An 18585-nucleotide genomic window follows, 5' to 3' on the forward strand; every position below is an offset into this window, starting at 1 on the left:
TTTATTTAAGGGGGGGTTGGGTTAGATTAGGGGTATGTGGGTGGTGGGTTGTAATGTTGGGGGGGTATTGTATGGGGTTTTTTTACAGGCAAAAGAGCTGAATTTTTTGGGGCATGCCCCGCAAAGGGCCCTTTTCAGGGCTGGTAAGGTAAAAGGGCTTTGAACTTTTTTAATTTAGAATAGGGTAGGGCATTTTTTTGGGGGGAGGCTTTGTTATTTTATTAGGGGGCTTAGAGTAGGTGTAATTAGTTTAAAATTGTTGTAATATTTTACTAATGTTTGTAAATATTTTTTTATTTTTTGTAACTTAGTTCTTTTTTATTTTTTGTACTTTAGTTAGTTTATTTCATTGTATTTATTTGTAGGTATTTTATTTAATTAATTTATTGATAATGTAGTGTTAGGTTTAATTGTAGATAATTGTAGGTATTTTATTTAATTAATTTATTGATAGTGTAGTGTTAGGTTTAATTGTAGATAATTGTAGGTATTGTATTTAATTAATTTATTGATAGTGTAGTGTTAGGTTTAATTGTAACTTAGGTTAGGATTTATTTTACAGGTAATTTTGTAATTATTTTAACTAGGTAACTATTAAATAGTTATTAACTATTTAATAGCTATTGTACCTGGTTAAAATAATTACAAAGTTGCCTGTAAAATAAATATTATTTCTAAAATAGCTACAATATAATTATAATTTATATTGTAGCTATATTTGGGTTTATTTTACAGGTAAGTATTTAGCTTTAAATAGGAATAATTTATTTAATAAGAGTTAATTTATTTTGTTAGATTTAAATTATATTTAACTTAGGGGGGTGTTAGTGTTAGGGTTAGACTTAGCTTTAGGGGTTAAAAAATTTATTATAGTAGCGGTGAGCTCCGGTCGGCAGATTAGGGATTAATGCTTGAAGTTAGGTGAGGGCAGATTAGGGGTTAATACTATTTATTATAGGGTTATTGAGGCGGGAGTGAGGCGGATTAGGGGTTAATAACTTTATTATAATAGCGGCGCGGTCCGGTCGGCAGATTAGGGGTTAATAAGTGTAGGCAGGTGGAGGCGACGTTGAGGGGGGCAGATTAGGGGTTAATAAATATAATATAGGGGTCGGCGGTGTTAGGGGCAGCAGATTAGGGGTACATAAATATAACGTAGCTTGCGGCTACGTGCGGACGGCAGATTAGGGGTTAAAAAATTTAATTAGAGTGGCGGCGATGTGGGGGGACCTCGGTTTAGGGGTACATAGGTAGTTTATGGGTGTTAGTGTACTTTAGAGCACAGTAGTTAAGAGCTTTATAAACTGGCGTTAGCCCAGAAAGCTCTTAACTACTGACTTTTTTTTGCGGCTGGAGTTTTGTCGTTAGATTTCTAACGCTCACTTCAGCCACGACTCTAAATACCAGCGTTAGAAAGATCCCATTGAAAAGATGGCGTAGGGGGATCTGCGGTATGGAAAAGTCGCGGCTGCAAAGTGAGCGTTAGACCCTTTCCTGACTGACTCCAAATACCAGAGGGCGGTAAAAACCAGCGTTAGGAGCCTCTAACGCTGGTTTTGACGGCTCCCGCCCAACTCTAAATCTAGCCGTTAGGGTTTGTTTTACAGGTAAGTATTTATTTTTAAATAGGAATAATTTATTTAATGATAGTGTAGTGTTAGGTGTAATTGTAACAGGTCATTTTTCATTTTACAGGTAAATTTGTAATTATTTTAACTAGGTAGCTATTAAATAGTTAATAACTATTTAATAGCTATTGTGCCTAGTTAAAATAAATTTAAATTTGCCTGTAAAATAAAAATAAATCCTAAAATAGCTACAATATAATTATTACTAATATTGTAGCTATATTAGGGTTTATTTTATAGGTAAGTATTTAGTTTTAAATACGATTAATTTAGTTAATAAGATTAATTTTTATTTAGATTTATTAAAATAATATTTAAGTTAGGGGGGTGTTAGGGTTAGTGTTAGACTTAAGTTTAGGGGTTAATTAGTTTAATATAGATGGCGGCGGTATGGGGGGGCAGGATAGGGGTTAATAAATTTATAATAGGTGGCGACGGTATAGGGGGGCAGGATAGGGGTTAATAGGTATTATGTAGATGGCGGCGGGGTCCGGGAGCGGCGGTTTAGGGGTTAATCGGTTTATTAGAGTGGCGGTGGGCTCCGGGAGTGGCGGTTTAGGGGTTAATACATTTATTATAGTTGCGGCGGGGTCTAGGAGCAGCGATTTAGGGGTTAATAACTTTTATTTAGTTGCGGGAGGCTTCGGGGGCGCCAGTATAGGGGTAGAACAGTGTAGTTTAGTGTGGGTGCTTAGTGACAGCTTATCAATAAAGCTGGGAAAAAGCCGAAGAGCAGCAAGATCGGATGAGTGATAGCTATCACAGTCCGCTGCTCATCGCCCCGTACTTGGTGCGTGGGTTTTTGACAGCTTTTTTGATAACTTTGGCGAGCGTATTCAGGTCCGCGGCGGCGATGTGAGGCGAGCTTAGGCGGGCATATTGGGGTGGCGAATGCAGGAAAGTAGACACGTTGATAACTAGAGGCCCAAGTGTAAATAACAATATCTTATGTCATTTAGGCAATATTTTAAATTTTATAATACAGCTTATACATGCAACTTAAAGATAATGTATATCATTTGTAATACTTTTGTATATATAATACCATCAGAAAGATAGTACAGTACTCTAACTAGAAAGATATTTGTTGTTTTAAATAAATATAATGTATTATTTGCAATGTAGAAAACAAAAATCAAACCAAACACACAGGCAGAGAAGATTGTGACTTACAGGTTGGGGAAGAAAAGTAATTTTTTATCATTGTCAATTAAAAAGTTTTTAGATTTCAGAATAATAATTTAGATTTTGGAATTCTGGATTTGGGGATTTGCACCTGTAGTTGAATTTCAAATCTGCATTTTTTTGTATGTGCATCAAATAACCTCATATAATGATCTTTGCTTCATTGCATTTTTCAGATGCTTACAAAGCAGAGGAATGATACAAAAAATATTAGACTTTTTAAAGGTGGAGTTAAATTTCCCTCCAGTTACTGAAGACTGCCTGTATCTTAACGTATTCACTCCAGCGGACAGACAGCACCATTCTAAACTACCTGTAAGTGATGATACATTTCAAAGCCAATGTAATTCATATCTATAGTTTCATACTTTTAGTTTGGATAGTTTCTGTTTTCAGTGCATGCAAACAGCCCAAATAAAAGGATTGCTACTACTTTATTAAATATTCTAATCCATGGTATTTATCATATAGTATTAGAAGCAGCAAAGTATTCAGGAACCTTCAAATATTATGAATTTAAGAACTTGTGCTTCAAACACTGAAAAATGGTTTTGTGCTTAACAGATTAGTACCATCATTGTTTTTGTATTTGTATGGAATGCTTGTGTGTGTTTGTCCTTTTTGTCAGCATCCGGAATTATAGTCAAAATTCCAAAGAAACTGTTATTTTGGTTGACATATGTTTATTTATTTTTTTGGTAATCATGCCCTATATGTGTAGCATAAATAAATAAAGCCACTGCAGTGCACCTATCAAATCTCAGACATCTACCATTTAAGTTCAGATAATGTCCTGTTTTATACTCATTGACCAATAAGAAGAGCAGCAACTGTTTGCAGTCTTATATTATGGTAATATATAAATATTATAAACTCTGAATAGTTCAGGGATTCAAATAATAGCCAAAGTAACTGTTGTAATTAAAGAACATGATCATTTGGAATAGTTAAAACATTTATAAAGTATTAAACATCAAGAGCAGTTCAGAGATACACCTCTTGAAAAGCTTGGTAAAATCCATGTCCATGGTCTCCTTTGCTGAGGCCAGTTCTAGACATATGTTCTTATCTAAGCAATCCCTATGCAGAATGGGGAAGGATTTCGTAAATTACACAATATATTATTTAAGTATAATGGAGATACTGTAGTGTTTCTAGAGGAAATGAAAGCACAGATTTCAAAATAATTTTACAGCAAAAGCAGACACATTATTGTGCCAGATTACAAGTGGCGCTAACAGTTTGCACAAGCAATATCGGGTTCATCACAGCTGTTTACCCGCATAGGATGAATTTAACACACGTCGGGATATCTCAGAGCTCTGGTTAACTTATTCAAGAAACAAAAAAATGTCACCAAACATATAAAAAATACATTACAAAGAACGCTTACACTCATAACACTATCTAATAAAAAATTATTTTAAAAAATATTGGACAAAAAAGTTATAAGGGCTCAAAGATAAGAGGTCGTATGTGTTAGAAAAAAAAATGCAAAAAACGAGAACAATCACCACTGCTGAAAAAAATTAAAAAACTTGCTTTATTCAAAAAATAGTTTAAAACGATACAGGACAGCAGTACCCATTGATGTAGTTAGTAAGAGGGTAGCAAAGAAGAAAAAAAAAAGGCAGACAAAGAGATTTAACATAGATACATACATATACATGTCTAAAGGTGTATGTATGTACTGTGTGTGTGTGTGTGTGTGTATGTGTGTGTCTGTATGTATGTATGTGTGTGTATATATATATATATATATATATATATATATAAATATATAAACGACTCTGTATGCGAATCCGCCCTCCAAATAGTCAACCACCTGTCAGTTCTGTGTTAATATACAACCTTTTCAAATGACAGCAACCAGACAGGATTTCTTCAAAAACAGGGTCAAATTTATTGACGTTTCGGGGAGTAAACCTCCCCTTCTTCAGAACATACAGTGTACATTAACACACCACCTTAAATAAGCAAACAAATACACAGTACCCTCCCCCTTCCTGTTCAAAAAAGGCGCCAACATTGCATCACATCCGGTTCCCCTATTTTCACCCGGAAGTGCACAGACCAATTACTTCCTGTCTGTGTTTACATATCAATTGATACTAAATATTTTACTCATTTTTCAAACTTACAAAACATCTTATCGTGCTTAACTTGTGCTTAATCATTGTGTCTTCAATATTCACATTACTTCACCTTATGTACATAATGCTCCAGTTAACACCGCGGTGTCTAATTACCGCTTCTGTCTTTTAAACCGGATCCGGAAGTTAATCAAAATCTTCCGGTATGTGTTTACCACGCTCAATGTGTATAACGCACTTAATCATGAAGAGTGCTATTAACCTAGGCTAACGTGTTACAGACTTCAACAATCCCTCTGTGTTCTGCAAATACACACCTCATAAATACAAATTACTTATACATAAATACAAAATTGTTTTAGTGCTAGTTAGTGCCCCCGTAACCAGCAGGCGTTGTTAACGTATATCCAGTTCCGGTAGTTACGTCACTTCCGGTTCCAGGTATATCGAGCCACATGTTTCTAACACTGGTCTTACTTAATATCGTTGGTGCACATATCTTTCTCACTATAACAACTGCTAACCAACATGGTATCTGTTAGGATGGTATTAAATGGATGCTAACAAAGCAAACCAATATTTATATGAATAATATGTACAATTCTGTAACACGGTGTAATACAGTAAATGCTGAACCAGGTAATAGGCATGTAATGTAGGAGTATATATGTACAAGATAAAGATTATGAGAAAGTTAGACTGTTTGCATAGCAGGCATGAGCTGCCATATGCCTTTCCTATCCTTTGTTTTGTATTTGTCGCTAATTTTTAAATGTGTGTTTATGCGAGTCACTGTGGCTGTTTGGTTAACACAAATTTCACTTCGTCTGCAGAGTGGTTTATATTAGATTACCTGTTTATAATAGAAAATGTGCACCAACGATATTAAGTAAGACCGGTGTTAAAAACATGTGGCTCGATATACCCGGAACCGGAAGTGACGTAACTACCGGAACTGGATATACATTAGCAACGCCTGCTGGTTACGGGGGCACTAACCAGCACTAAAACTATTTTGTATTTATGTATAGGTAATTTGTATTTATGAGGTGTGTATTTGCAGAACACAGAGGGATTGTTGAAGTCTGTAAGACGTTAGCCTAGGTTAATAGCACTCTTCATGATTAAGTGTGTTACACACATTGAGCGTGGTAAACACATAACGGAAGAGTTTGATTAACTTCTGGATCCGGTTTAAAAGACAGTAGCGGTAATTAGACACTGCAGTGTTAACTGGAGCATTATGTACATAAGGTGAAGTAATGTGAATATTGAAGACACAATGATTAAGCACGATAAGATGTTTTGTAAGTTTGAAAAATGAGTAAAATATTTAGTATCAATTGATATGTAAACACAGACAGGAAGTAATTGGTCTGTGCACTTCCGGGTGAAAATAGAGGAACCGGATGTGATGCAATGTTGGCGCCTTTTCTGAACAGGAAGGGGGAGGGTACTGTGTATTTGTTTGCTTATTTAAGGTGGTTTGTTTATGTACACTGTGTGTGTTTATGTACACTGTATGTTCTGAAGAAGGAGAGGTTTACTCCCCGAAACGTCAATAAATTTGACCCTGTTTTTGAAGAAATCCTGTCTGGTTGCTGTCATTTGAAAAGGATATATATATATATATATAGGCTGATGAAGGGGTTGTGAACCCCGAAAACGTTCCATTAAAGAAGTTTTGTGGAAGTCCTGAGAGTGCATCTGTTTCTGTTACATATACCTTGTATTTCTGCACCCAGGCTGATGTCTCTTGGTGGGCTGAACTGGAAATTGTTTGCATATATATATATATATATATATATATATATATATATATATATATATATACTACCAAAATACCATCAGATCTATGTAGAAATATGTATTTATGAATAAATAGAAGAATATGTTTTTTTTTGTGTGTGTGTGTGTTTTTACCCTCCATTGACTTCTATGGGGGAATGCGTTAACACGGTCACAATATTCTAAATTCAACTTTTTTTTTCTTTCAACTTGTAATATAAGCACTACCCAACGCACGCAAAAAGCTTACTTCTAGCGGAGTTAGCGTGCAATCGGGATTGATAAATAACGCTACACTCGTAATCTGACCCATTATGGTACATAATATTTTTGGTTTAATTTCCATTTAAAATGAAATGCTGTTACTGAAATCTATTAATCTGTTTTGTTTTGGGGTTATTAATGGTTTTAATATGAAGTGTCTTTCCTTTTAAGGTAATGGTTTTCATACATGGAGGAGGTTTATCTATGGGAGGAGCATTTATGTTTGATGGATCTGCTTTATCTGCACATGAAAATGTGGTGACTTTGTCCATCCAGTACAGACTTGGCATTGCAGGGTTCTTTAGGTAACTTAGACCATTTATTTTCTTAAAATATAAAATATACAGCATCAGAACAATTTTTGTTTCTTGTCTCTTAAGTTATTTATGCATATATTAATTTTATCACTTATTCTTTGTCCCTTCGTTTTACACGGCAGTCTGTCCAGTGGTACTGTAATGTCAAGTGTCACTATACCTATAGCTTTTTAAAAAATCCAAGTATATCACATCAAATGACTTACCTTTTTCTATGTTCCTTATTACTTCCTTACATAAACTAATCAGATTACAGGGAGTGCAGAATTATTAGACAAGTTGTATTTTTGAGGATTAATTTTATTATTGAACAACAACCATGTTCTCAGTGAACCCAAAAAACTCATTAATATCAAAGCTGAATATTTTTGGAAGTAGTTTTTAGTTTGTTTTTAGTTTTAGCTATTTTAGGGGGATATCTGTGTGTGCAGGTGACTATTACTGTGCATAATTAGTAGGCAACTTAACAAAAAACAAATATATACCCATTTCAATTATTTATTTTTACCAGTGAAACCAATATTACATCTCAACATTCACAAATATACATTTCTGACATTCAAAAACAAAACAAAAACAAATCAGTGACCAATATAGCCACCTTTCTTTGCAAGGACACTCAAAAGCCTGCCATCCATGGATTCTGTCAGTGTTTTGATCTGTTCACCATCAACATTGCGTGCAGCAGCAACCACAGCCTCCCAGACACTGTTCAGAGAGGTGTACTGTTTTCCCTCCTTGTAAATCTCACATTTGATGATGGACCACAGGTTCTCAATGGGGTTCGGATCAGGTGAACAAGGAGGCCATGTCATTAGATTTTCTTCTTTTATACCCTTTCTTGCCAGCCACGCTGTGGAGTACTTGGACGCCTGTGATGGAGCATTGTCCTGCATGAAAATCATGTTTTTCTTGAAGGATGCAGACTTCTTCCTGTACCACTGCTTGAAGAAGGTGTCTTCCAGAAACTGGCAGTAGGACTGGGAGTTGAGCTTGACTCCATCCTCAACCCGAAAAGGCCCCACAAGCTCATCTTTGATGATACCAGCCCAAACCAGTACTCCACCTCCACCTTGCTGGCGTCTGAGTCGGACTGGAGCTCTCTGCCCTTTACCAATCCAGCCACGGGCCCATCCATCTGGCCCATCAAGACTCACTCTCATTTCATCAGTCCATAAAACCTTAGAAAAATCAGTCTTGAGATATTTCTTGGCCCAGTCTTGACGTTTCAGCTTGTGTGTCTTGTTCAGTGGTGGTCGTCTTTCAGCCTTTCTTACCTTGGCCATGTCTCTGAGTATTGCACACCTTGTGCTTTTGGGCACTCCAGTGATGTTGCAGCTCTGAAATATGGCCAAACTGGTGGCAAGTGGCATCTTGGCAGCTGCACGCTTGACTTTTCTCAGTTCATGGGCAGTTATTTTGCGCCTTGGTTTTTCCACACGCTTCTTGCGACCCTGTTGACTATTTTGAATGAAACGCTTGATTGTTCGATGATCACGCTTCAGAAGCTTTGCAATTTTAAGAGTGCTGCATCCCTCTGCAAGATATCTCACTATTTTTTACTTTTCTGAGCCTGTCAAGTCCTTCTTTTGACCCATTTTGCCAAAGGAAAGGAAGTTGCCTAATAATTATGCACACCTGATATAGGGTGTTGATGTCATTAGACCACACCCCTTCTCATTACAGAGATGCACATCACCTAATATGCTTAATTGGTAGTAGGCTTTCGAGCCTATACAGCTTGGAGTAAGACAACATGCATGAAGAGGATGATGTGGTCAAAATACTAATTTGCCTAATAATTCTGCACTCCCTGTAATTTAGCATGATCTATGTCTCATCAATACATGCTAATTGACAGTAATTAGCTTGTTTCACAAATACTTATAAAAATAATCCACTCTATCCGCTTTGCAACCACTGAAATTAGGTTGACTGGTCAATAGCTTTCAAGATCAGGCTGGTTGCCTTTTTTTTCATGTGGAACGATGCCCAAAGATATTGAGTTTATCAGGGTTGGCTGTAAAAGACTTGTGTCCTATCATAACTCCTAGATTTTTTCCATCTGGACCTAACGTTTTTTATCTACCTTGATATTATCCAAATTATCCCTTACATCATCCATAACAAACAAAGTCATTACTATTGAACTAAGAGTTCTATTTTTGTATAGTGAATGTAAAATAAAGAATGTATTTGGCCCCTCAGCCTATTGATCATCGTTCTGCAAACAACAAACAAGAGGGCGCCTCATAGCATAACCAGATTTCAAGAGCTATCCAGAGGCTGAGGTCATGTGATCAGAGAGGAGTGAGCATAACAAGCCAAAGCTAAACCCAAGGCCCAGAGGGAATAGCAGTGATCTGCTGTTGGTGACCGGGGCGCCAGCTGAAGGCTTTAAGATCCAGCCTTCTTTTTCAGTACTTATTCAAACTTACGGCTAGATTTAGAGTTTTGTCGGTAACGACCCGCGTAGCTAACGCTGGCTTTTTTCTGGCTGCACCTTTAAAATAACTCTGGTATTGAGAGTCCACAGAAAGGCTGCGTTAGGCTCCAAAAAAGGAGCGTAGAGGCATATTTAACACCACTGCAACTCTCGATACCAGAGTTGCTTACGGACGCGGCCAGCCTCAAAAACGTGCTCGTGCACGATTCCCCCATAGGAAACAATGGGGCTGTTTGAGCTGAAAAAAAACCTAACACCTGCAAAAAAGCCGCGTTCAGCTCCTAACGCAGCCCCATTGTTTGCTATGGGGAAACACTTCCTACGTCTGCACCTAACACTCTAACATGTACCCCGAGTCTAAACACCCCTAACCTTACACTTATTAACCCCTATTCTGCCGCCCCCGCTATCGCTGACCCCTGTATTTTTTTTAACCCCTAATCTGCCGCTCCGTAAACCGCCGCTACTTACATTATCCCTATGTACCCCTAATCTGCTGCCCTAACATCGCCGACCCCTATATTATATTTATTAACCCCTAATCTGCCCCCCACAACGTTGCCTCCACCTGCCTACACTTATTAACCCCTAATCTGCCGAGCGGACCGCACCGCTATTCTAATAAAGTTATTAACCCCTAATCCTCCTCACTAACCCTATAATAAATAGTATTTCCCCTAATCTGCCCTCCCTAACATCGCCGACACCTAACTTCAAACATTAACCCCTAATCTGCCGACTGGAGCTCACCGCTATTCTAATAAATGTATTAACCCCTAAAGCTAAGTCTAACCCTAACCCTAACAGCCCCCTAACTTAAATACAATTTAAATCTAACGAAATTAATTAACTCTTATTAAATAAATTATTCCTATTTAAAGCTAAATACTTACCTGTAAAATAAACCCTAATATAGCTACAATATAAATTATAATTATATTGTAGCTATTTTAGGATTAATATTTATTTTACAGGTAACTTTGTATTTATTTTAACCAGGTACAATAGCTATTAAATAATTAAGAACTATTTAATAGCTAAAATAGTTAAAATAATTACAAAATTACCTGTAAAATAAATCCTAACCTAAGTTACAATTAAACCTAACACTACACTATCATTAAATTAATTAAATAAAATACCTACAATTACCTACAATTAAACCTAACACTACACTATCAATAAATTAATTAAATACAATATCTACAAATAACTACAATGAAATAAACTAACTAAAGTACAAAAAATACAAAAGAACTAAGTTACAAAAAATAAAAAAATATTTACAAACATAAGAAAAATATTGCAACAATTTTAAACTAATTACACCTACTCTAAGCCCCCTAATAAAATAACAAAGACCCCCAAAATAAAAAAATGCCCTACCCTATTCTAAATTACTAAAGTTCAAAGCTCTTTTACCTTACCAACCCTGAACAGGGCCCTTTGCGGGGCATGCCCCAAAGAATTCAGCTCTTTTGCCTGTAAAAAAAAAATACAATACCCCCCCCCAACATTACAACCCACCACCCACATACCCCTAATCTAACCCAAACCCCCCTTAAATAAACCTAACACTAAGCCCCTGAAGATCATCCTACCTTGTCTTCACCATACCAGGTTCACTGATCCGTCCTGGCTCCAAAATCTTCATCCAAGCCCAAGCGGGGGCTGGCGATCCATCATCCGACGGCTGAAGAAGTCCAGAAGAGGCTCCAAAGTCTTCATCCTATCTGGGAAGAAGAGTAGATCCGGACCGGCAACCATCTTCTTCCAAGCAGCATCTTCTATCTTCATCCGATGACGACCGGCTCCATCTTGAAGACCTCCAGCGCTTATCCGTCCTCTTCTTCCGACGAATTCCCGACGAATGACGGTTCCTTTAAGGGACGTCATCCAAGATGGCGTCCCTCGAATTCCGATTGGCTGATAGGATTCTATCAGCCAATCGGAATTAAGGTAGGAAAATTCTGATTGGCTGATGGAATCAGCCAATCAGAATCAAGTTCAATCCGATTGGATGATTCGATCAGCCAATCAGATTGAGCTCGCATTCTATTGGCTGTTCCGATCAGCCAATAGAATGCGAGCTCAATCTGATTGGCTGATCGGATCAGCCAATCGGATTGAACTTGATTCTGATTGGCTGATTCCATCAGCCAATCAGAATTTTCCTACCTTAATTCCGATTGGCTGATAGAATCCTATCAGCCAATCGGAATTTGAGGGACGCCATCTTGGATGACGTCTCTTAAAGGAACCGTCATTCGTTGGGAAGTCGTCGGAAGAAGAGGACGGATCCGCGCTGGAGGTCTTCAAGATGGAGCCGGTCGTCATCGGATGAAGATAGAAGATGCCGCTTGGATCAAGATGGTTGCCGGTCCGGATCGCCTCTTCTTCCCGGATAGGATGAAGACTTTGGAGCCTCTTCTGGACCTCTTCAGCCGCCGGATGATGGATCGCCAGCCCCCGCTTGGGTTGGATGAAGATTTTGGAGCCAGGACCGATCGGTGATACCTGGTATGGTGAAGACAAGGTAGGATGATCTTCAGGGGCTTAGTGTTAGGTTTATTTAAGGGGGGTTTGGGTTAGATTAGGGGTATGTGGGTGGTGGGTTGTAATGTTGGGGGGGGGGTATTGTATGTTTTTTTTTACAGGCAAAAGAGCTGAATTCTTTGGGGCATGCCCCGCAAAGGGCCCTGTTCAGGGCTGGTAAGGTAAAAGAGCTTTGAACTTTAGTAATTTAGAATAGGGTAGGGCATTTTTTTATTTTGGGGGGCTTTGTTATTTTATTAGGGGGCTTAGAGTAGGTGTAATTAGTTTAAAATTGTTGTAATATTTTTCTTATGTTTGTAAATATTTTTTTATTTTTTGTAACTTAGTTCTTTTTTATTTTTTGTACTTTAGTTAGTTTATTTCATTGTAGTTATTTGTAGATATTGTATTTAATTAATTTATTGATAGTGTAGTGTTAGGTTTAATTGTAGGTAATTGTAGGTATTTTATTTAATTAATTTAATGATAGTATAGTGTTAGGTTTAATTGTAACTTAGGTTAGGATTTATTTTACAGGTAATTTTGTTATTATTTTAACTAGGTAACTATTAAATAGTTCTTAACTATTTAATAGCTATTGTACCTGGTTAAAATAATTACAAAGTTGCCTGTAAAATAAATATTAATCCTAAAATAGCTACAATATAATTATTCGTTATATTGTAGCTATATTAGGGTTTATTTTACAGGTAAGTATTTAGCTTTAAATAAGAATAAGTTATTTAATAAGAGATAATTTATTTCGTTAGAATAAAATTATATTTAACTTAGGGGGGTGTTAGGGTTAGGGTTAGAATTAGCTTTAGGGGTTAATAAATTTAATAGAGTAGCGGTGCGGTCCGCTCGGCAGATTAGGGGTTAATTATTGTAGGTAGTTGGCGGCGGCGTTGTGGGGGGCAGATTAGGGGTTAATAAATATAATATAGGGGTCGGCGGTGTTAGGGGCAGCAGATTAGGGGTACATAAGTATAACGTAGGTGGTGGTCGGCAGATTAGGGGTTAAAAAAAATTAATCGAGTGGCGGCGATGTGGGGGGACCTCAGTTTAGGGGTACATAGGTAGTTTATGGGTGTTAGTGTACTTTAGAGCACAGTAGTTAAGAGCTTTATGAACCGGCGTTAGCCCAAAAAGCTCTTAACTACTGACTTTTTTCTGCGGCTGGAGTTTTGTCGTTAGATTTCTAACGCTCACTTCAGCCACGACTCTAAATACCGGAGTTAGAAAGATCCCATTGAAAAGATAGGATACGCAATTTACGCAAGGGGATCTGCGGTATGGAAAAGTCGCGGCTGAAAAGTGAGCGTTAGACCCTTTTTTGACTGACTCTAAATACCGGCGGTAGCCTAAAACCAGCGTTAGGAGCCTCTAACGCTGGTTTTCACGGCTACCGCCTAACTCCAAATCTAGGCCTTAGTGTTCAACTAAATGTGTATCCCATTTTAGCGGCTAGATTTAGAGTTTTGTCGGTAAAGACCCGCGTAGCTAACGCTGGCTTTTTTCTGGCCGCACCTTTAAAATAACTCTGGTATTGAGAGTCCACAGAATGGCTGCGTTAGGCTCCAAAAAAGGAGCGTAGAGCATATTTAACGCAATTTCAACTCTCGATACCAGAGTTGCTTACGGACGCGGCCAGCCTCAAAAACGTGCTCGTGCACGATTCCCCCATAGGAAACAATGGGGCTGTTTGAGCTGGAAAAAAAAACTAACACCTGCAAAAAAGCCGCGTTCAGCTCCTAACGCAGCCCCATTGTTTTCTATGGGGAAACACTTCCTACGTCTGCACCTAACACCCTAACATGTACCCTGAGTCTAAACACCCCTAACCTTACACTTATTAACCCCTAATCTGCCGCCCCCACTATCTCTGACCCCTGCATATTATTTTTAACCCCTAATCTGCCGCTCCGTACACCGCCGCAACCTACATTATAGCTATGAACCCCTAATCTGCTGTCCCTAACACCGCCGAACCCTATATTAAATTTATTAACCCCTAATCTGCCCCCCACAACGTCGCCGCTACCTACCTACACTTATTAACCCCTAATCTTCCTCACTAACCCTATAATAAATAGTATTAACCCCTAATCTGCCCTCCCTAACATCGCCGACACCTAACTTCAAGTATTAACCCCTAATCTGCCGATCGGAGCTCACCGCTACTCTAATAAATTTTTTAACCCCTAAAGCTAATTCTAACCCTAACACCCCCCTAAGTTAAATATAATTTTATTCTAACGAAATTAATTAACTCTTATTAAATAACTTATTCCTATTTAAAGCTAAATACTTACCTGTAAAATAAACCCTAATATAGCTACAATATAACGAATAATTACATTGTAGCTATTTTAGGATTAATATTTATTTAACAGGCAACTTTGTAATTATTTTAACCAGGTACAATAGCTATAAATAGTTAAGAACTATTTAATAGCTAAAATAGTTAAAATAATTACAAATTTACCTGTAAAATAAATCCTAACCTAAGTTACAATTAAACCTAACACTACACTATCAATAAATAAATTAAATAAAATACCTATAAATATCTACAATTAAACCTAACACTACACTATCAATAAATAAATTAAATACAATTCCTAAAAATAAATACAATGAAATAAACTAACTAAAGTACAAAAAATAAAAAAGAACTAAGTTACAAAAAATAAAAAAATATTTACAAACATTAGAAATATATTACAACAATTTTAAACTAATTACACCTACTCTAAGCCCCCTAATAAAATAACAAAGCCCCCCAAAATAAAAAAATGCCCTACCCTATTCTAAATTACTAAAGTTCAAAGCTCTTTTACCTTACCAGCCCTGAACAGGGCCCTTTGCGGGGCATGCCCCAAGAAGTTCAGCTCTTTTGCCTGTAAAAAAAAACACATACAATACCCCCCCCCAACATTACAACCCACCACCCACATACCCCTAATCTAACCCAAACCCCCCTTAAATAAACCTAACACTAAGCCCCTGAAGATCTCCCTACCTTGAGTCGTCTTCACCCAGCCGAGCCAAATTCTTCATCCAAGCGGAGCAAGAAGAGGTCCTCCATCCGGTAGAAGTCTTCATCCAAGCGGGGCAGAAGAGGTCTTCCATCCGATTGAAGTCTTCATCCAAGCGGCATCTTCTATCATCAACCATCCGGAGCGGAGCGGCAGCATCCTGAAGACCTCCGATGCGGAACATCCATCCTGGCCGACGACTGAACGACGAATGACGGTTCCTTTAAATGACGTCATCCAAGATGGCGTCCCTCGAATTCCGATTGGCTGATAGGATTCTATCAGCCAATCGGAATTAAGGTAGGAAAATTCTGATTGGCTGATGGAGTCAGCCAATCAGAATCAAGTTCAATCCGATTGGCTGATCCAATCAGCCAATCAGATTGAGCTTGCATTCTATTGGCTGATCGGAACAGCCAATAGAATCGGATTGAACTTGATTCTGATTGGCTGATTCCATCAGCCAATCAGAATATTCCTACCTTAATTCCGATTGGCTGATAGAATCCTATCAGCCAATCGGAATTCGAGGGACGCCATCTTGGATGACGTCATTTAAAGGAACCGTCATTTGTCGTTCAGTCGTCGGCCAGGATGGATGTTCCGCGTCGGAGGTCTTCAGGATGCTGCCGCTCTGCTCCGGATGGATGACGATAGAAGATGCCGCTTGGATGAAGACTTCAATCGGATGGAAGACCTCTTCTGCCCCGCTTGGATGAAGACTTCTACCGGATGGAGGACCTCTTCTTGCTCCGCTTGGATGAAGAATTTGGCTCAGCTGGGTGAAGAAGACTCAAGGTAGGGAGATCTTCAGGGGCTTAGTGTTAGGTTTATTTAAGGGGGGTTTGGGTTAGATTAGGGGTATGTGGGTGGTGGGTTGTAATGTTGGGGGGGGTATTGTATGTGTTTTTTTTTACAGGCAAAAGAGCTGAATTCTTTGGGGCATGCCCCGCAAAGGGCCCTGTTCAGGGCTGGTAAGGTAAAAGAGCTTTGAACTTTAGTAATTTAGAATAGGGTAGGGCATTTTTTTATTTTGGGGGGCTTTGTTATTTTATTAGGGGGCTTAGAGTAGGTGTAATTAGTTTAAAATTGTTGTAATATATTTCTAATGTTTGTAAATATTTTTTTATTTTTTTGTAACTTAGTTCTTTTTTATTTTTTGTACTTTAGTTAGTTTATTTCATTGTATTTATTTGTAGGAATTGTATTTAATGTATTGATAGTGTAGTGTTAGGTTTAATTGTAGATAATTATAGGTATTTTATTTAATTTATTTATTGATAGTGTAGTGTTAGGTTTAATTGTAACTTAGGTTAGGATTTATTTTACAGGTAATTTGTAATTATTTTAACTAGGTAACTATTAAATAGTTCTTAACTATTTAATAGCTATTGTACCTGGTTAAAATAAATACAAAGTTACCTGTAAAATAAATATTAATCCTAAAATAGCTATAATATAAATATAATTTATATTGTAGCTATATTAGGATTTATTTTACAGGTAAGTATTTAGCTTTAAATAGGATTAATTTATTTAATAAGAGTTAATTAATTTCGTTAGAATAAAATTATATTTAACTTAGGGGGGTGTTAGTGTTAGGGTTAGACTTAGCTTTAGGGGTTAATACATTTATTAGAATAGCGGTGTGCTCCAGTCGGCAGATTAGGGGTTAATAATTGAAGTTAGGTGTCGGCGATGTTAGGGAGGGCAGATTAGGGGTTAATACTATTTATTATAGGGTTAGTGAGGCGGATTAGGGGTTAATAACTTTATTATAGTAGCGGTGCGGTCCGCTCGGGAGATTAGGGGTTAATAAGTGTAGGCGGGTGGAGGCGACGTTGAGGGGGGCAGATTAGGGGTTAATAAATATAATATAGGGGTCGGCGGTGTTAGGGGCAGCAGATTAGGGGTACATAGCTATAATGTAGGTGGCGGCTCTTTGCGGTCGGCAGATTAGGGGTTAATTATTGTAGGTAGCTGGCGGCGACGTTGTGGGGGGCAGGTTAGGGGTTAATAAATATAATATAGGGGTCGGCGGTGTTAGGGGCAGCAGATTAGGGGTACATAAGTATAACGTAGGTGGCGGTCGGCAGATTAGGGGTTAAAAAAATTTAATCGAGTGGTGGCGATGTGGGGGGACCTCGGTTTAGGGGTACATAGGTAGTTTATGGGTGTTAGTGTACTATAGAGTACAGTAGTTAGGAGCTTTATGAACCGGCGTTAGCCCAGAAAGCTCTTAACTACTGACCTTTTTCTGCGGCTGGAGTTTTGTCGTTAGATTTCTAACGCTCACTTCAGACACGACTCTAAATACCGGAGTTTGAAAGATCCCATTGAAAAGATAGGATACGCAATTGACGTAAGGGGATCTGCGGTATGGAAAAGTCGCGGCTGAAAAGTGAGCGTTAGACCCTTTTTTGAATGACTCCAAATACCGGCGGTAGCCTAAAACCAGCGTTAGGAGCCTCTAACGCTGGTTTTCACGGCTAACGCCAAACTCCAAATCTAGGCCTTGGTTTCTTTCATTACTCTAATACATTATTGGATCTGGAGCCCCAGTCTTCTGTGTTGTTTGCAGAATCTGAAGAAGTTTTCCTCGAACGTATTAAGAGGAGCAGACAATTTTTAGGGTTTTCTGTTCTCTTGGTTTATTGATATAATCATATATCTTTAATATTGGTTATTTCATGCATATTCTTTTTTTCCACTTCAGTGTTTAATGCAAAAATAGTTCATTTTTCTTTTTTATAGCTCCTTACCTCCCCCTAGGAAACAGTGCTGTTTGAGAATTGATCCATTTTATTAATCATCATACAGTTTTCCTATTTTTCTCCAATATTTTCCTTCTTGTATACTAGATATTTATTTATTATATATTTATATTGGTCAAAAGTCTCTTAGGGTTTCTCTTGCAAATCTTTGACATTATTTTTTCATTTTCTGTTTTAGCAATTGTCATTGTGTTTGTGCATGCTTTGCTACATTCCTAATATATTTGAAAAGAGGGATCGGTATTATGCTTCTTGAATGTGTTAACTGCACCATGTTTATTTATTATTTCTTCTAAAAAGTTTTATTTAGTAACATTGGTTTGCATTTAGTTCTTTTACTTTTATCTTTACATAATATTGTTGAGATGTATATTTATTCAGTGTGACTTTAAATGTTCTCCATTTAGCATCTGTGTCACACAATGACCTCATTTCTATTGCTGTTGTAAACTGTGTAACATGGTGGTAACAAATATATACATTTTATGTATATGGAGATTTGTTACCATAGTTA

At 37.6% G+C, this 18585-nt stretch overlaps 1 protein-coding gene across 1 annotated transcript in view; it reads left to right on the top strand.

Annotated features, from left to right (window-relative positions):
* The window catches only part of LOC128648625 (fatty acyl-CoA hydrolase precursor, medium chain), a 124202-nt gene that overhangs the window by 45901 nt on the left and 59716 nt on the right, over nucleotides 1-18585 (top strand). The window contains exons 3-4 of the mRNA XM_053701413.1: nucleotides 2990-3128; nucleotides 7130-7263. Of these exons, the coding sequence (XP_053557388.1) occupies nucleotides 2990-3128; nucleotides 7130-7263 (273 nt within the window). The remainder of the gene's footprint in view (nucleotides 1-2989; nucleotides 3129-7129; nucleotides 7264-18585) is intronic.

Source organism: Bombina bombina, chromosome 1, assembly GCF_027579735.1.
Source record: "Bombina bombina isolate aBomBom1 chromosome 1, aBomBom1.pri, whole genome shotgun sequence".
NCBI lineage: Eukaryota > Metazoa > Chordata > Amphibia > Anura > Bombinatoridae > Bombina > Bombina bombina.